The 16,775-nt window shown below is 44.0% G+C and overlaps 1 protein-coding gene across 1 annotated transcript in view; it reads left to right on the plus strand.

Moving 5' to 3' along the window:
• Positions 1 to 16,775, plus strand: part of AFF3 (AF4/FMR2 family member 3) — a 525,087-nt gene that overhangs the window by 324,721 nt on the left and 183,591 nt on the right. Inside the window, exons 5-6 of the mRNA XM_030570361.1 lie at positions 6,977 to 7,063; positions 14,627 to 14,663. Of these exons, the coding sequence (XP_030426221.1) occupies positions 6,977 to 7,063; positions 14,627 to 14,663 (124 nt within the window). The remainder of the gene's footprint in view (positions 1 to 6,976; positions 7,064 to 14,626; positions 14,664 to 16,775) is intronic.

A 16,775-nucleotide genomic window follows, 5' to 3' on the forward strand; every position in this document is an offset into this window, starting at 1 on the left:
AAAGCAAAGCAATTCTGATAGTGAAACTTCAAACCAGATGATGCTCTGATTAGAGGTACCCACAGAGATTACACAGGTATAATAAATCATTTAAGATTTTTAGCTTCAAATAACACTAAAGAATGCAGGTTTTTATTAGAAAATAAACTGTTTATCAAGAACATTTTGAAGGTGACATTTATAACTCATAAACCATCTTAGAATGATTAGTCAAGTAGATTACTTCATTGGCAGAACACTCAGGGAGACTTTGTTCTGAGAAAGAATTATTAAGGCAGGCCATGAGATGCCCTATGCTCTATTCCATTGTTATTGAGCAAGAATGCACAAGTTGTTCACGCTTCTTTTTTCAAATAACAATATATTTTTTTGCCGAAAAGAGCAACCTTGAACCACCCTTTGAAGGCTAATTTACTCAGGCTTGGAGTATGAAGGAATTGCTTACCTTGAAGGTGCTCTTAAAATATTGTATGCAGCCAAGAGAAGGTAAACATATCTCCTTTCTAAAACCAAATAACTAATTCAGTAAATGTAGGGAGAGGACAAAAAGCTGAGTGGAGAACTTCTTGTTTAAGGGGCTGATAGGGCACTGAACAGCAGGAGACTGTGAGCATATTCAATTCTCACTAAAGTAAAATGGCAATTGCAGGTACAGCAGAATCTCAGGGTATGGCTACACTTACAGTTTTGCGGCGCTGGTAGTTACAGCTGTGTTCATACAGCTGTGTAGGGCCAGCGCTGCAGTGTGGCCACACTGACAGCTACCAGCGCTGCAGTGTGGCCACATTTACAGCACTTGCAGCGCTGTTGGGAGTGGTGCATTGTGGGCAGCTATCCCACAGAGCACCTCGTCCCATTTTGGCGCTGTGGCTTGTGGGAAGGGGAAGGAAGTGTGTGGGTCTTTCCGCTTCCTGTTCCAACGCCCCGTGGTGCTTTGCTACACATTCCGAGCAGTTTGGCGGCATTGTGAGTTTGCAGCGCTATTTCTGAGATTTTTGTTACAAATGGAGCCTGAGCTGCTGAGGACCTTGCTGATGAATGTTGCCAGCACATCACGCATGGCAGTGGAGCTATTCCTTCAGCTGCAAAGTGACAGTGAGGAGTCAGACGATGATATTGAAACGCCTGACGCTCAAGACACTCAATTGCTTGTGGCAGTAACAGACGTGCTCAGCACCGTGGAACGGCGCCTTTGGGCTCGGGAAACCAGCACTCAGTGGTGGGATCACATCGTCCTGCAAGCCTGGGATGACAAGCAGTGGCTGCAGAACTTTCGGATGAGAAAAGCCACTTTCATGGCACTGTGTGCTGAGCTCGCCCCTACCCTGCGGCGCAGGGACACGAGATTGAGAGCTGCCCTGCCAGTGGAGAAGCGGGTGGCTATTGCAATCTGGAAGCTGGCAACTCCAGACAGCCACTGATCGGTGGCGAACCAGTTTGGAGTGGGAAAGTCCACCGTTGGAATGGTGCTGATGCAAGTTTGCACAGCCATTAATCGCACCCTGTTAAGAAGAACTGTGACTCTGGGGAACATGCAGGACATTGTGGATGGCTTTGCAGAAATGGGTTTCCCTAACTGTGGAGGGGCGATAGATGGGACGCATATTCCTATTCTGTCACCACCCCACCTGGCATCAGAGTACGTTAATCGCAAGGGGTATTTCTCCGTGGTTCTGCAAGCGCTTGTGGATCACCGTGGGCGTTTCACTGACATTTACTCAGGATGGCCTGGAAAGGTGCACGATGCATGCATGTTTCGGAACAGTTCCCTGTTCAGGAGGCTGAGGGCCGGGACTTTTTTCCCAGACCGCAAGATCACAGTAGGGGACGTCGAAATGCCCACTGTGATCCTTGGAGACCCCGCTTACCCCTTAATGCCATGGCTCATGAAACCGTATACAGGGAAGCTTGACAGGAGCAAGGACCGGTTCAACTACAGGCTGAGCCTGTGCAGAATGACTGTGGAGTGTGCTTTTGGCCGTTTGAAAGCCCGCTGGAGGTGTCTTTATGGGAAGCTAGATTTGGGGGAAAGCAGCATCTCCGCTGTTATATCCGCGTGCTGTACCCTCCATAATATTTGTGAAGGGAAGGGTGAAAGATTCAGTGAGGAATGGACCTCTGAGGTTCGACGCCTAGAGGATGAATTTGCACAGCCAGAGAGCAGGGCTACTAGAGAGGCCCAGGAAAGGGCTTCAAGGATTAGGGATGCTTTAAGGGAGCAATTTGATGCTGAGAGCCAACAGTAATGTTTGGTGCCTTTGCTGTGCTTTGTTCTACCTTGGGGTACAATATTTACCACTTCCTGCAATAATAAAACGTATTGTAAAAGCCATAAAATCCTTTATTCAAAGTACAGTACATAAAAGGCCAGGGGGGTTAGGGTGGTGGACTGTACATTCAGAGGTTTGAATATGTCCTGTTTTGATTACTGTTCAATGTCTGCTGCACTTCAGGATTACTATGCTGCAGGGTAATGGGGGTGGAGTGCACAGGGTAAGAATTATAGTTATCAGGGCTGGCAGGTGATTGTACAGGTGTTGGGGGCAGCTGGGGGTAATAAGAAACTGGCTGTTGGAGAAAGGTGTTTTGTGCAAATACTGGGGAACAAGAAAGAAAGCTTTGGGAGGGGTGTGGGTTACCACGGTACATATCTGCCTGCATGGCTACGAGAGACTCGAAAGACTCAGTTTGGCGAGCCAGGAGGCTTATCATCTGCTTTAAGGTTTTTTTTGATAGCCAATTCCTTTCTCCTGCTTTCTGTTTGCCTCCAGTCATACATTTTCTCTCTCCATTCATACATTTTCTCTCTCCATTCCTGCGTCTTCCTACTTTCTCTGTTGTAGTGAATCATAACTGCTTTGATCAATTCTTCTTTTGATTTTCTGGGATTTCTTCTCAAGTTCTGTAAGCAACGTGAGGCCGGTGATCCGGCTGCGTTAGTCAAGGTAAAAAAAACATAGATAGAAACATGTAATACACAGAGGCTACATTGTTTATTATCACACAGTGAAGGAGTTTTTAGACTTTTTGTAGCATCCTTCCCACATACCTCACATAACACAGAGAGGCCAGGGAAGCTAAGTCATGGCGAGCAATGGGGTGAGTGTTTCTGCCCCGAGTGCACCTGGGAGGGGGAATTGACCGATGGGTCACTGGGGTTTATCTGCACTGGGTACAGGAGGTAGCAGGTGTCCTGCAGAGGGGACAGTAGTGAACAGGAAGGTGGCGAGCTGCTGGCGGGGGGGGGGGTCCGTGTAACAGCCGGCCTGCTGGTGAGGGGGGGGAAACGCACAGCTGTGCTGGCTGCCTGCTGGGAAGGGTGGGGGAAGACCGGAGCGCACCGCGGGGCTGGATGCCTGCTGGGAGGGGGGTGAGGGAAGACCAGAGCGCACCGCGGGGCTGGCTGCCTGCTGGGAAGGGGAAGACCAGAGCGCACCACGGGGCTGGATGCCTGCTGGGGGGGGGGGGGAGACGGAGCGCACCACGGGGCTAGCTACGTGCTGGGAAGGGGGTGGGGAGACCGGAGCGCACCGCAGGGCTGGATGCCTGCTAGTGGGGGGGGAGACCGGAGCGCACCGCGGGGCTGGATGCCTGCTGGGGGGGGGAAGACCGGAGCGCACCGCGGGGCTGGCTACGTGCTGGGAAGGGGGGGAAGACCAGAGCGCACCGCGGGGCTGGCTGTCTGCTGGGAGGGGGGTGTGGAGATCGGAACGCACCGCGGGGCTGGGGGGGGGACGCGAACCTGGCGCCCTGCACTCAAGTATCCCTAAATTCTCAACAGGATTTCCTACTGCCAGATATATCACTGCTGCTTGTTACCTGGGAAGAGAGGGAGGGTCTTCTACAGCAATGTGGATTCCGCCCTGGCCCCTATGCAGCTTACCTGTGTGCAGCCATGGTCCCCCCACCCCTCGCTGCACAGTGGATCGGAAGTTAGCCTGACCGGGACAAGGACCACGGTGGCTCTCCCGATAAACTTGAGAAAGCACATTGCGCACGCTCTGGCTGCAACTTTTCAAGAGATTACCGAGGCAGATTACAGAGACGTGATAGAGCAAATCAATGGGCTATTCCACGTTTAGGCATGCATGCAGGCAGCCATAACCCAAACCCTCCTCTCCCAAAACATAAAAATCTGCTTACCCGGAGCATGCTCCTCAGTTTCTTCCTCACCAGCAAATTCCAGCTGCTGTGACTGGCTAGCCTCCTCCTGGCTTGAGAAGAGCTCCTGGCTGCATGCCTCCTGGGACTCCGGGGTGTCTCCCTCCATGCCAGTAGCCTCACTGTCGGCTTCCTCTACACCCTCCCCCACTTCTCCCTGCTCTGAACTCTCCATCGTGGTCCTCGGATTGGCAGTGGGGTCACACCCAAGTATGGCATCCAGCTCCTTGTAAAAACGGCAGGTTGTGGGGGCAACTCCTGAGCGGCGATTTCCCTCACGGGCTTTGCAGTAAGCACTCCTCAGCTCTTTTATTTTGACCCTGCACTGCAACGCGTCCCGTTCATGGCCCCTTCTCAGCAAGGACTGCGATATCTGCCCATAGGTATCATAATTTCTCCTTCTGGAGCGCAGCTGTGCTTGCACAGCTTCCTCACCCCAAACACTGATGAGGTCCTGCAGCTCGGAATTGTTCCATGCTGGGGCTCGTTTGGGGCGTGGAGGCATGGTCGCTGATTGAATGATTGATTGATTGCACTCCACACCTGGCTGAGCAAACAGGAAGGGGATTTTTAAAATTCCCGGGGCATTTAAAGGAGGGGTCAGCTGAGCCCAGGGCAGTGGAGTGTGCATGATTACCAGAGAGGCTTCTAAAGTATGCTGGGATACCTCCTTATTCCCCGGAGGTCAACAAAAGCGCTGGTGGGTGTCCACACTTGCTGACCAGCGCTGGATCACCAGCGCTGGAATCTCTACACCCGAGGCTCGACCGGGTGTACAGCCAGCGCTGCAACCAGGGAGTTGCAGCGCTGGCCGTGCTTTGCAAGTGTGGCCACATCCTAAGTTGCAGCGCTGTAACCCCCTCACCAGCGCTGCAACTCTGTAGTGTAGCCAAGCCCTCAGAGTTACAAACACCAGAGTTACGAACTGACTGGTCAACCATGCACCCCATTTTGAACTGGAAATATGCAATCAGGCAGCAGGAAGACCAAAAAAAAAATAAAAAAAATACAGTACTATGTTTGTTAAACACTCTGTGTTAAACATAAATAGCTAAAAAAAAAGGCAAATCAGCATATATCTTTTGCATAGTAAAGTTTTGAAGTTTATTAAGTCGATGTTCAGTTGTAAACTTTTGAAAGAACAGCCATAACATTTTATTCAGAGTAACGAACATTTCAGAGTCACTGATGCAGAGCGATCCAGATCACCTGGTAAGTGAAGTGCAAGCAGATATAGTGTGTTTTAATAGAGTTATATGTAAATGTGTACATCTAAGAACAAAGAATGTAGGCTGCACTGACAGGATGGGGGACTTTTCCTGAAAAGCAATGACTCTGAAAGAGATTTTCAGGCTGGTAGTAGATAATCTGCTAAACATTGTCTTCCAGTGCGATGTTGTGGTCAAAAGGACCAATGCTGTCCTTGGATGCATAAACAGAGAAATCTCAAGTAGGAGCAGAGAGATTATTTTACCTCTGTATCTGGCATTTCTATGACCACTGCTGGAATACGGTGTCCAGTTCTGGTGCAACAATTCAAGAAAGATGTTGATACATAGGAAGGGTTCAGAGAATATCCATGAGAATGATTAAAGGATTAGAAAACATGATGTACAGTGATAGATTGAGCCTATTTAGCTTAACAAAGAGAAAGTAAAGGCATGACTTTAATACAGTCAACAAGTGCCTACAAGGGAAACAAATATATATTCAGTCTAGCACAGAAAGGTATAACACAATCCAATGGCTGGAAGTTGAAGCTAGACAAATTCAGTCTAGAAATATGACACAAAATTTTTAACAGTGAGGGCAATTATCCATTTTAACAATTTACCAAGGGTCGTGATTTATTCTCCATTACTGACAATTTTTAAATCAAGATTGACTATTATTTCTATAAGATATACTGTAGGAATTATTTTGGGGTTCTGTGTCCTGTGTTACACAGGAGCTCACAATGGATGATCACAATGGTCTCTTCTGGCCTTGGAATCTATTAATCTATTACCAAGTTCAGGCCTCCAACTTTTATTATCCAAGTCCAGACAGTAGGATCCATGTTATGATTAGTCCATATTCCATACTTACTTTGTCATGAACTGAAATTTCTGTTCCTTTTATTACAAGTAAAGTAATAATACATTTTGTGTTTCTCTTATTCTTACCAACTTCTATGTGTTCTCGGCCATTCACAGAATACATTACATGACTGAAGCTTGGGGTGCAGTTCATCAGAAAATCAAACTTTTTGCACTCAAAAACCATTAACCATAAAAAAAATCAAACTCATTTTAAAAAATGCACCCAACAATCTGTGATAAATAATGTAACTCATTTATTGACTAGATTATATATAAACTAAATGTATCCTAGAAATTACTAAAATGTATCTGCTGAAAGTTAGGCTAGGCCTACACGGGGGGGGGGGGGGAGTGGTCAACCTAAGATACGCAACTTCAACTACACGAATAGCATAGCTGAAGTCGGTGTATCTTAGGTCAATTTACCTGGCCGTGAGGATGGTGGTGAGTCGACTGCTGCTGCTCCCCCATCGACTCCGCTTCTGCCTCTCACCATGGTGGAGTTCCGGAGTTGACCGCAGAGTGATTGGGGATCAATTTTATCGTGTCTACACTAGATGCGATAAATTGATTCTCGATAGATCGATCACTACCCTTCAATCAGGTGGGTAGTGTAGACATACCCTAATTACGTATATATGCCACTATCCAGAAATCTCTACTACTAGTATGTCATCATCATTGTCTCATATTATATTGTCTTTTTAAATATAGTTTACAATATTATTTTCCAGGAGATGACCCATTCTTGGCCTCCACCACTCTCAGCTATTCACACACCTGGAAAAGTGGAACAGAGCAAGTTTCCATTTGCAAACAAGGTAAGAAACTCTTTATAGTCTAGAAACCCATCTCCCCCACCCTCAATATACAGCCTCAACTTTGATCCCCAAATAACCTTGTCCTGCCACTAACTAGACTGCTAGGTGCATGTGTGGAAGATAGAGAGAATACCTGAGTGAGTGTTGTAAAGGTTTTTGACGTGTGTCTGGGAAAGCCATGTTACTCACAAGTGGTGAAGTCATTACTGATTTATGTAAGTTATCGCAGACCAATAAAACGTTTAGATCACACCATCCTTTACTGCAGGGAATGGCAACCTTTGGCACGTGGCCCGCTAGGGTAAGCCTGCTGGTGGGCCAGGCTGGTTTGTTTACCTGCAACGTCTACAGGTTTGGCCCATCGCAGCTGCCACTGGCGCGGTTCGCCACTCCAGGCCAATGGGGGCTGCAGGAAGTGGCGCAGGCTAAGGGATGTGCTGACCACTGCTTCCCCCATTGGCCTGAAGCAGCGAACCGTGGCCAGTGGGAGCTGTGATCAGCCAAACCTGCGGACGCTGTAGGTAGACAAAGCAGCCCGGCCCGCCAGCAGGCTTACCCTGGCAGGCCACATGCCAAAGGTTGCCAATCTCTGCTGTATTGTTTAAATGCCACAAGTATATGCCAGAACTCGTTTAGTCCTGAGTTAAAGCTTTTAAAGGTTTATTGGTGCTAAATATTGTTTGTAATATTCTGCTGGTGAAATCAATTGTGACAGATATGGCAATTTCCTGCAATATCTTTGAAAAATCATATTGAATTAAATGTAAGTATCTTAGGGGTTCTTTGTACTTAATGCAAAGTGTATGTATTATTGTGGGCCAGGGTTCTGTGTAACTTCTGTGGGCCTGGGTGATCAAATGACTATATTGCATAACGTGCCAGACAAGAATGGACTTTTGGGACAATACACGTTGATTTCCTGTGAAATATTCAAGAAAACCACCTTTTCAAGCTAAGCCATGAGGAGTGGACCTTTGTCTGCTTATCACCTATTACATGAAGCCAAGATTTCAGGCCCAAGCTGTAAAAAGTAAAGACTGAATTATTCATGTTGGTTCTGAATCTGAGACAGTTATGAACTCGTAACCACAGGAAAAACCCAGCTGTGGGTTTTGGAGGACGTAAAACCACCAGAGCCCAGAGTTGGAATTGGGATGACCTCTTGTAAGCTTTTTACCGTGTCTGTTGGTTCTTTTATTGTTTTAATGTTTTCTCTGTGATGCTTTCACTTTAAGAATAAATGTGTGTAGTAACTTTGACTGCTGGCAATTACAGCTGTTCTAAGCCTTTGGCGGGAATGCAAAGCACAGATACCAGCCTATTTACACAATCTGGCTTGCTGCGGATATTACAGTGTAGGCGGGGAACTGAGCAGACTCAAAAAATCCCAATCAGGGGATGTGGATCTCTGCCCAGGAAAGGTGATACATGAGGAGATTAGAGTGGGTGTGTGATGGGGTTTGACTCACAATGCTAGCAGCTCCTGCTGGCTGTCCCAGAGATTAGCTCTGTTAGCCAGCATGCCGCCTTCTGGTGATGTCTTGTTGCCATCACTTCTGCTCCAAGACCCACATCACTCTAAGGACTGCAGCATCCTCTTCAGGACACAGCCCTCCAGCTGTGCCACACTCTGTGCTTCCCCCTTCTGGGGGACCTGCAGTCCAATGTCCAGCCACTTCCCTCAGTGGTGACTGCAGCCCATTGTCTGGCCACTTCCTCAGTGGTGAAGGGACCCAGGCCCACTTATTACTCCGGGTCCCGGCTCTGGGACCCCATAGATGGTCATCACTTGCTGCCTCCCCTCCAATTCCTCAGTTCATTCCCTGGATCACTTCCCCATGCTCCCCAACATCTTCGCCCTTACCTCAGAGCTTCAGCCTGCCAGTCTTAGCAGCTGGCCAGGAGCTCTCTCTAGCTTCCCCTGGTCTGTCCAAGGTGCTGGCACTCCTTCCTCCTGCTAGGAACCTGACTTTCCCTCCTCAGCTCCAGGCAGCTACTGAAGCTGCTCTGCCTCGCAGCCCTTCTTATATGGGCCTGCCAGGCCTTGATTGGCTGCTCCTTGCAGCCCCTCTCTATTGGCTGCTTTCTGCACAGCCACCGTAGGGCTCTATTAACCACTTACAGGACAGTGTGGGACAAACGCCCCACCACAGGTGGACCACAAGAGGGAAATACTGGTGCGATTGCCCTGAACTATGACAGCAAACTCCTTTAGTTACTGTGAGCCCACTGTACAGACCTCAGAGGGAAGGAAAATTATAATCATGTAGTCAAGAAACCTTTAAGATTTTCCTACAGGGAAATAGCTTTTCAGTGGATAATAGTGTAATTTTTAAAAATCTGGGATTAAAACAAAAGCCTTGTCCTATTGCAAAAGGAAAATAAGGCAATATTTTTGTGACATGATGCTTTTTTTAAAAATGGCATTTATTTGAAGCTGATCAGAGGTTTGGAACATGAAAATAAGTCCTATGGGAGATGAATTAGAGGACTTCAGCAGAGGAAGTGGTTAGAGATTCAAAAACAATGTGCACATGGCTCTGCAATTTATCAAATGGCTATCACCACCTTGTGTGTGTGTGAGTACAGTATGTGTGTATGTAGGTGAAATAACTCTTCTTCATGTATATCTATATATAGTGATAAAGACATAAATTGTAGAGTCATATGTTAACGTCAGGATTCACATGGCTCTGCAATATATCATTCACCTCTGACCTTCTCATTTACCCTCTGCCTGCTAATGCATTACCTGGGATTTATTCTAACATTCCAAACACTTGAGCAACTTCAGAGAGCTGCCATTTTTTTTTAAATCAACCTGTCAATAAATGTTTCTTCCTTCTCCCACCATAGTGGAATTTCACCCGAAAAAGTTATACTTGCCCCAGGCCTGGGACGGGCAAGATTGTTTTGTCCTGGACCAGTGACATGGTTTCTATATATAAAAATGTCACAACTGTGAAGTCCATTATCTCACAACTCTGCCTGGCTAGAAATGGGAGCTTTATATAGTTCACTGGGAATGGGAGATCCCCTATGAGACCCAACACTGACTTGATTCCTGGAAAGGGTCCAAGATACTGAACTTTAACTCATGACATTTTTAGGTATAGAAAAGATATTTTAAATCATTTTAAGGCATTTCTATGGTTCACTCTGAGCCTCCATAGTTACGTTCTAACTAAGGCATCTGTTTTGCAGGCTCAGAAATACAGTGGTTTAAATATTTTTTTTTAAGTTTCTAAAACATTCATAAACTAGTTATTTTATTTTCTCTAACATATGTGACATATGCATAGATCAGACAATGGTCTTGTGTAGTATAAAGGTTTTATCAGCATGAATTTGGGATGACCTGCATGATTCACTAGAGGCTTCCGCATTCATGAGCAGTGTGGCTATCTCAAATTCATGTCGATAAAACATTTATAACCATACCAGATCACTGTGGATTAGTCACACAGAAGTGCCTGGCAATCTAACAGCAACACAAGGGCAAGTGAGGGATCTAAATTTAGGATATAAGCTTTGCTGCTTACTTCTAGGCAAATATACAGGGACTGGGATGCTGAAGGCAGCTTGTTCATTCTCTGTGGGAATGGTGTGAGACCAGCACAGCTTATTTTTAGTGACTCTGCCAGCTAACTCAAGGCACAGTATTGACGGACTCGGGAGGAAGAAGTAGCATACCAACCCTCTTCAGCGCAGGGAATGTCACTGTGGCTGAGGGTATTTGTGAGTTGTGGAAGGGGAAATGTAGACAGATCACCAGCATTGTTATGGACTCGGAGGATTCCCTGAAAGGCTACAAAGTATTTTTGCTCATTCTTCCCATAAAAATAGAATATCAGCATCATTAATTCTAACACATACTGAACTACTTTTAACCTATATCTTAACTAATTAGTGATCTAACAGCTTGAGACTTGCAATTTCTTAATTAGGCTATTAAAGTTTCAGGGGTTATCAAAATTGTAGCAGGATGGATTTGGAATCATGCTAGAAATGAAAGCTAAATAACTAGATTTTAAATATCATTATTAAATATATATATACTGTATACACAGCATAAAAATTAAACCTACGTTAATGGTAAAGATCCAAGTTAAATCCACAAGGAAAGGAAATTCAGTGTCAAATTTGAAATACACAGACTATACTGGACATCCTCCATCACCTCACCACAATGAGAGTACGTTAAAGAAACCAGACCAGCAACATCCCTTTACCTAGTAGAGGGTATAAAGGTCCATTTTATCCTTAATTTTGAATTTTCTTTCTCTGTGGGATTAATCTGTACTCTTAAATTTACTAGAAAGGGGCAGTATGAGTCCCTTTATTTCTCATTTTTCAAATCTTAAAGATAATTGAATTAGTGCATATGTATGACACACCACATATGCTTTTCCCTCTACTATCTTTGTGAGACTTTGTTAGGTACAAATGATCATGCATTATTATATTGTAATTTTATTACAAACATCTTAATAAATAAAGTTTATATGAATAATTAAATCTGCTGAATCAGAACATGCTTGATGCTTGTGAGAGAACTTTCATGTTCATGTATTCTCTACTCAGTTGTGTGAAAAGAGGATACGGTAAATTCTGGTGATTGCATGGCTCTTTTCCTTCATTTTTACAGTGATTTCATATGTCTCAAAAAGCAGATCAGGCACTCCATTTCCATGTAGCTATGTCTGATTGGATGAGGTCACCCATCATTGTGGTGTCTTGGCAACTCTTTCTCCACTTTCAGAAAACCAGTCCATTTTCACAAGTGTGTTGCATGCACATTCTTAACAGAAGCTTTAAATGTTGGTGTCATCTCATCTTTATGGTGGTCAGTTAATTATTCTTTTATTCTTGTTAATTTTAAAAAGCTAGAATGGGTGAATTAGAAAAGAACTGCAGATGTGAATGACTCACTTTTACCAAATATAGTTGCTTTTAAGATTTGAAAAAAATGATGCCTAGAAAAGTAGACAGTTTGATTGTATGCTAGAGTAGCGTTTAAATTCAAGTGTACCTGTCATCACATCACTACAGCAAACTGCTCCTGCTTTTTTTGAAATTATACTCAAAAAAACAAATGGATTCAGGCTTTTATATTTCTTCATCAGAAGGGATCATAGTTGGGGCAATTCCCGCAAAGTAAATAGTTTGAAAAGTAAAAAGTGTTGCCATACTGTGAGATGTAGCATAGATTGTAGCTTATATATATGAATCTATAAACCTCTTAGGACAGGAGAAAAATTAAGCATCTGCTCAGCCTGGTCCAGGTGAAAAAAGGGCTTTGCAGAAAAAGACAGGGGCATAAATAATAAATAGTCCCCTTCTCATCTGGTCACCTGAGGGGATGGGTCAGCATCCTGAAGCTGACATGGTATGGAGCTGCCTCCATGTGGTAGGTTAGTCTGTGGCTTTCTAGCCTCCCTTAAAGGGGCAACACACCCTCTCTGAGGAGCTAGACAAAGATCCCCACCACTTAATGTGTGGTGAGGTCATTTCCGATATGCAGGATGGCAGTGAATAACAGATGTGTATTGTAGACATGCAAATTCCAAATCAGAGCCATGCAGTCTGGAGATCCCTGACTCCACAGGCAAATTACACAGCTAGAGTGGATTTAAGATCTGACCCTTCAAGATTCTGAATGCCCCCAGTTCAATGACCCTGACTTAATTGCAAGTTGAAGTTGTTGAGAAGTGCTATGGGATTAAGCCCTTACAAGTTTGACCATGCTCCCATTCAACTCAATGGAAAAACTCCCATTGATTTTAACAAAACATGATCAGGTGCTTAGTGGATTTAAAATTGCCATCAAAAAAATCCTGTCCAAGCCTACAGTAGCTGGGGAGAAGGAAAAAAGAGATCCATGGGGGCAAGGGATAAGGAAAGAGCTAGGTTTATTTGAGTTACTTTTACTATGAATTTCTCTATTTTTCATTCCATTTCAGTAACTTTAACTTTGAATGTCCAGGCTTCTTCATGTTTTTGCTTTTTAGGAAAGCTATAAATGGCTCAATTGCTTTTTTTCTTACATAATTAATAAAGGTTTACAGACGTAACTGCAGCTTAAAGACATATTTAGCCTGGAAATAAAAAATAATTGTCTATTGCTGTAAGCCCGTCTGTTGGCTCAGTACTGCCCTTAGGACCAAGGTTTTAGCTGAAAATCTTTCTGCCCTGAAAATAATGTATGTATTGGCATGTATACCTATTCTGTCAATGTTGCCGTCTTTATTGTCATAATTGCAGCATGCACAATAAATGGTGTAGTATTATAAAGTGTATTTATTTCATACATAATTGGAGATATGTATGGAATGCCCTCCCTAAACTATAATCTATTTCTCGTGTGGCTTAGCCGCCCAGTGATGGCTAGCCTGAGTGACAGTCAGAGATACTTATTTTTTAAAAAACAAGGGTGGAAAAACTTCAAATAATTTAGAACCATTAAGTTGACTAAGTGTTTGTTAAAAAGCCTTGTTGACGCAGTCCAAGGTGCTCAAAGTATTTTTGGAGAAACTGCTAAACCGAAAAATGCATGATATAAGTGCTGTGCCATGTTTATGGTAACCGAGATTCCATCTTTAGCTATTGTAGGAGGCACCTAAAGAACAAGAGTCCATAAATAATACACAGTAATACATCTACAGTACCAATATAATGTTAGTACATATGGTACATTACAACCTTTTCCATATATCAAGTCTAAAAACAGCCCAAAATTGAATGAATTATTTAAAACAGAACCGATTTGAACAAACCTACTTGGAAGAGTTAATGCAAGGCAGACTATCAGTGTTTTTCAAAAATGTTCTAAATGTTTCACTAGAAATGTTTTAGGTGTTTTTGTGAAGTTCAGTTACAAACCCACTTCTGATACATAGGTATCTGCTGGTCCACTGAAGACTAGCTTAAGAGTCCAGAGATACTGTGCCAAGACACTTTTTGAAAACTAGGTGTTGATTTAGTTTCATTTTTATTTTAACCTAATATTTCAGTATGTTTAGTAGATAGTAGAACTAGGCTCAGGAGTAGGGTCTAAATTTCCATTCTCTAATGCTGTGTATACCAATTTCCTGATCCATTATGGATGCGACACTTGGGATCCTCGACGTGAGGAGAAAAGATTAACTGTGCTGCTCCCAGAACAATCTGATGGCCTATGAAATGATATTGGCAAGAACTTCAGAAATAATCATTTGTCTGCTTGCCTGTCTTCTCACCTAGCCTGGTAGAAAGTAATAGCCCCTTGAGTTCTGGTGGAGTAATAAGTGAATAATAAGCTGAAGATTGATAGTGGAGATAGAAAAAAATATACTATTAAAGTGTCATGATTAAGAGATAAGTATAAAAAGGCTAGAGTAAATGCATTTTCAAGGAAATATTTGATTTTCTTCTTATAGTTGGAAATGATGTTCTGTGATTAGACTGAATAAATGATTAACAAAGCTGTTTGGTAGTATTAAGGTAACTTACATTCAAACGTCTATTGTCTCTAAAAATTACCACAAAAAATAATACATGGTATGCTTTTCTTTATTATTTTAGGAGTCGCAGCAGGTGTCTACAGGACACAGCAATCCAAGTAAGAATTACCTCACTTTACAGCAGGATTTGGTGGAGACGCTGACTGTGACTGTGAGAAACAAGTGAACAATAGGACAGTTGAGAAAAAAAATAGTGGAAAGAGGAAGCCTACTGGTCCAATACAGGATCTCAGCTGGCAGGCTACTGTTTTGTCCAAGTGCAGAACCTTGGGCGTCACAATCACTAACGGCTTGTAAGTGGGGAAGGGAAGGGAAGGGAACAATCCCTTTAGGTTGGCAATGGAAGGAACAATTTGCTCCATCATATCTAGTTCTGCTACATGTGAGAGAGATTTTACAGGGAAAAATAGTTGCTCTTCTAAAATGATAGTTAATGGGTGGAAACTGTCTCTACATACCAATGCGCACAGAACCCCAACCTCCAAACTGCCTAAAATTTCTGAGAGTGTGCTTTATTTATTTATTTATTTATTTATTTATATGCTATGGCCCTGTCACTGTGTATGGTGCTATATAATACATGAAGTATGCCAAAACAATAACAAATGCTACCTCAAAAAGCATTTGGTTTTGGGCTGCCTTTGATATATAATTTTGACAAGGATGGCGAGTACAGAGCTTGCTTTGCTCACATCCTTGCCTATCCTCCTACTAAAGCGTACAGGCCATATTACAAAGCAGTTGTACTTTAATTGCATTTAGTTATTGATAAAACACGTTAGTGGCTGTGTGGAAAAAAAAAAGACTGAATTGTTCTACAAAACAAAGTATTAATTCTCTCTTCTGACATCCCTGACTGGTATTAATGTTCTTCAGCATATTCAGTATACATGACCGTACCCTGTTCATGATATCAAAGCATCCCAACCAAAGGCCATGGCTACACTTACAGTTCTGCAGCGCTGGTAGTTACAGCTGTGTTCGTACAGCTGTGTAGGGCTAGCGCTGCAGTGTGGCCACACTGACAGCTACCAGCTCTGCAGTGTGGCCACATTTGCGGCATTTGCAGTGCTGTTGGGAGTGGTGCATTGTGGGCAGCTATCCCAGCATTCAAGTGGCTGCAACGTGCTTTTCAAAAGAGGGGGGTGGGGTGGAATATGACAGTGAGCGTGGGGGAAACAGAGAGATTGGATTTTTGGAGCTGACACTGTTCTCAGCTCCCTGCCTTGCAAGTTCTAAAGACTGGAAGACACACAGTGCCTACCTTCAATCATTTTAAAAGTTCTGACCCCTTCCCCCACCCCTCTCTCATTCACTAAATGCAAATTATGCACTCCTAAATAGCCGTCAGACCAGATAAGCATCTGCTCAACATGGACTTCCCCCTCCCCCTCTGCCGTGTGAGCGTGCTGTTTCTCTCTTCAAGCAAACAGCTGTGAACATTCCAAAGTAATTCCCCTGCCTGCCTCCGCTCGCTCAGCAAACAGGAGCTGTGTTTGTTTTTTAAATAAGCAGTTTGGCTGAACTCCAAGCTCCCCTTTTCTTCCGGTTTGTTGTGGACAGGAATTATGGGATACCTCCTTATACCCCGGAGGTCAGTAAAAGGGCTGGTGGGGTCCACACTTGCTGACCAGCGCTGGATCACCAGCGCTGGAATCGCTACACCCGAGGCTCGACCAGGGAGTTGCAGCGCTGGCCGTGCTTTGAAAGTGTGGCCACATCCTAAGTTGCAGCGCTGTAACCCCCTCACCAGCGCTGCAACTCTCTAGTGTAGCCATGGCCAAAGGCTCTATTTTGTTAGCTTCATGACCTGTGAGCTAAAACAGAGCACTATTTGCAAATTACAAAGCTGGGTTTGAAGATGACAAATGCTCTGAGCCAGTAAACATGGCTTTGAAACTGATTGGTCACCCACTGGTGCAAGAAGCTGACACCCAGAGGGAGAATGCTAGGAGACTTCAGGCTATTAATATGGTACAGCACTTTGCTAAGGAAGGGGCAGCACTGTGGAAGACAATGTTGTGAACAAGCAGGTGGTGGTGCCACTTAATTGCCAGCATCAGTTTGATATTGCTGTGAGCACCAGCACTAAGGAAGTAATAAAAAGGCAAAGGGAATGGAGTTCTCTAGAAAAATAATGAATGTAGTAATGAGAGAAGAAAGCACTAAAGAGCCATAATAGATGAGGCTGTGCAAACACTTGAGGAATT

The sequence above is a fragment of the Gopherus evgoodei genome, chromosome 1, assembly GCF_007399415.2.
Source record: "Gopherus evgoodei ecotype Sinaloan lineage chromosome 1, rGopEvg1_v1.p, whole genome shotgun sequence".
In the NCBI taxonomy this organism is placed as follows: domain Eukaryota; kingdom Metazoa; phylum Chordata; order Testudines; family Testudinidae; genus Gopherus; species Gopherus evgoodei.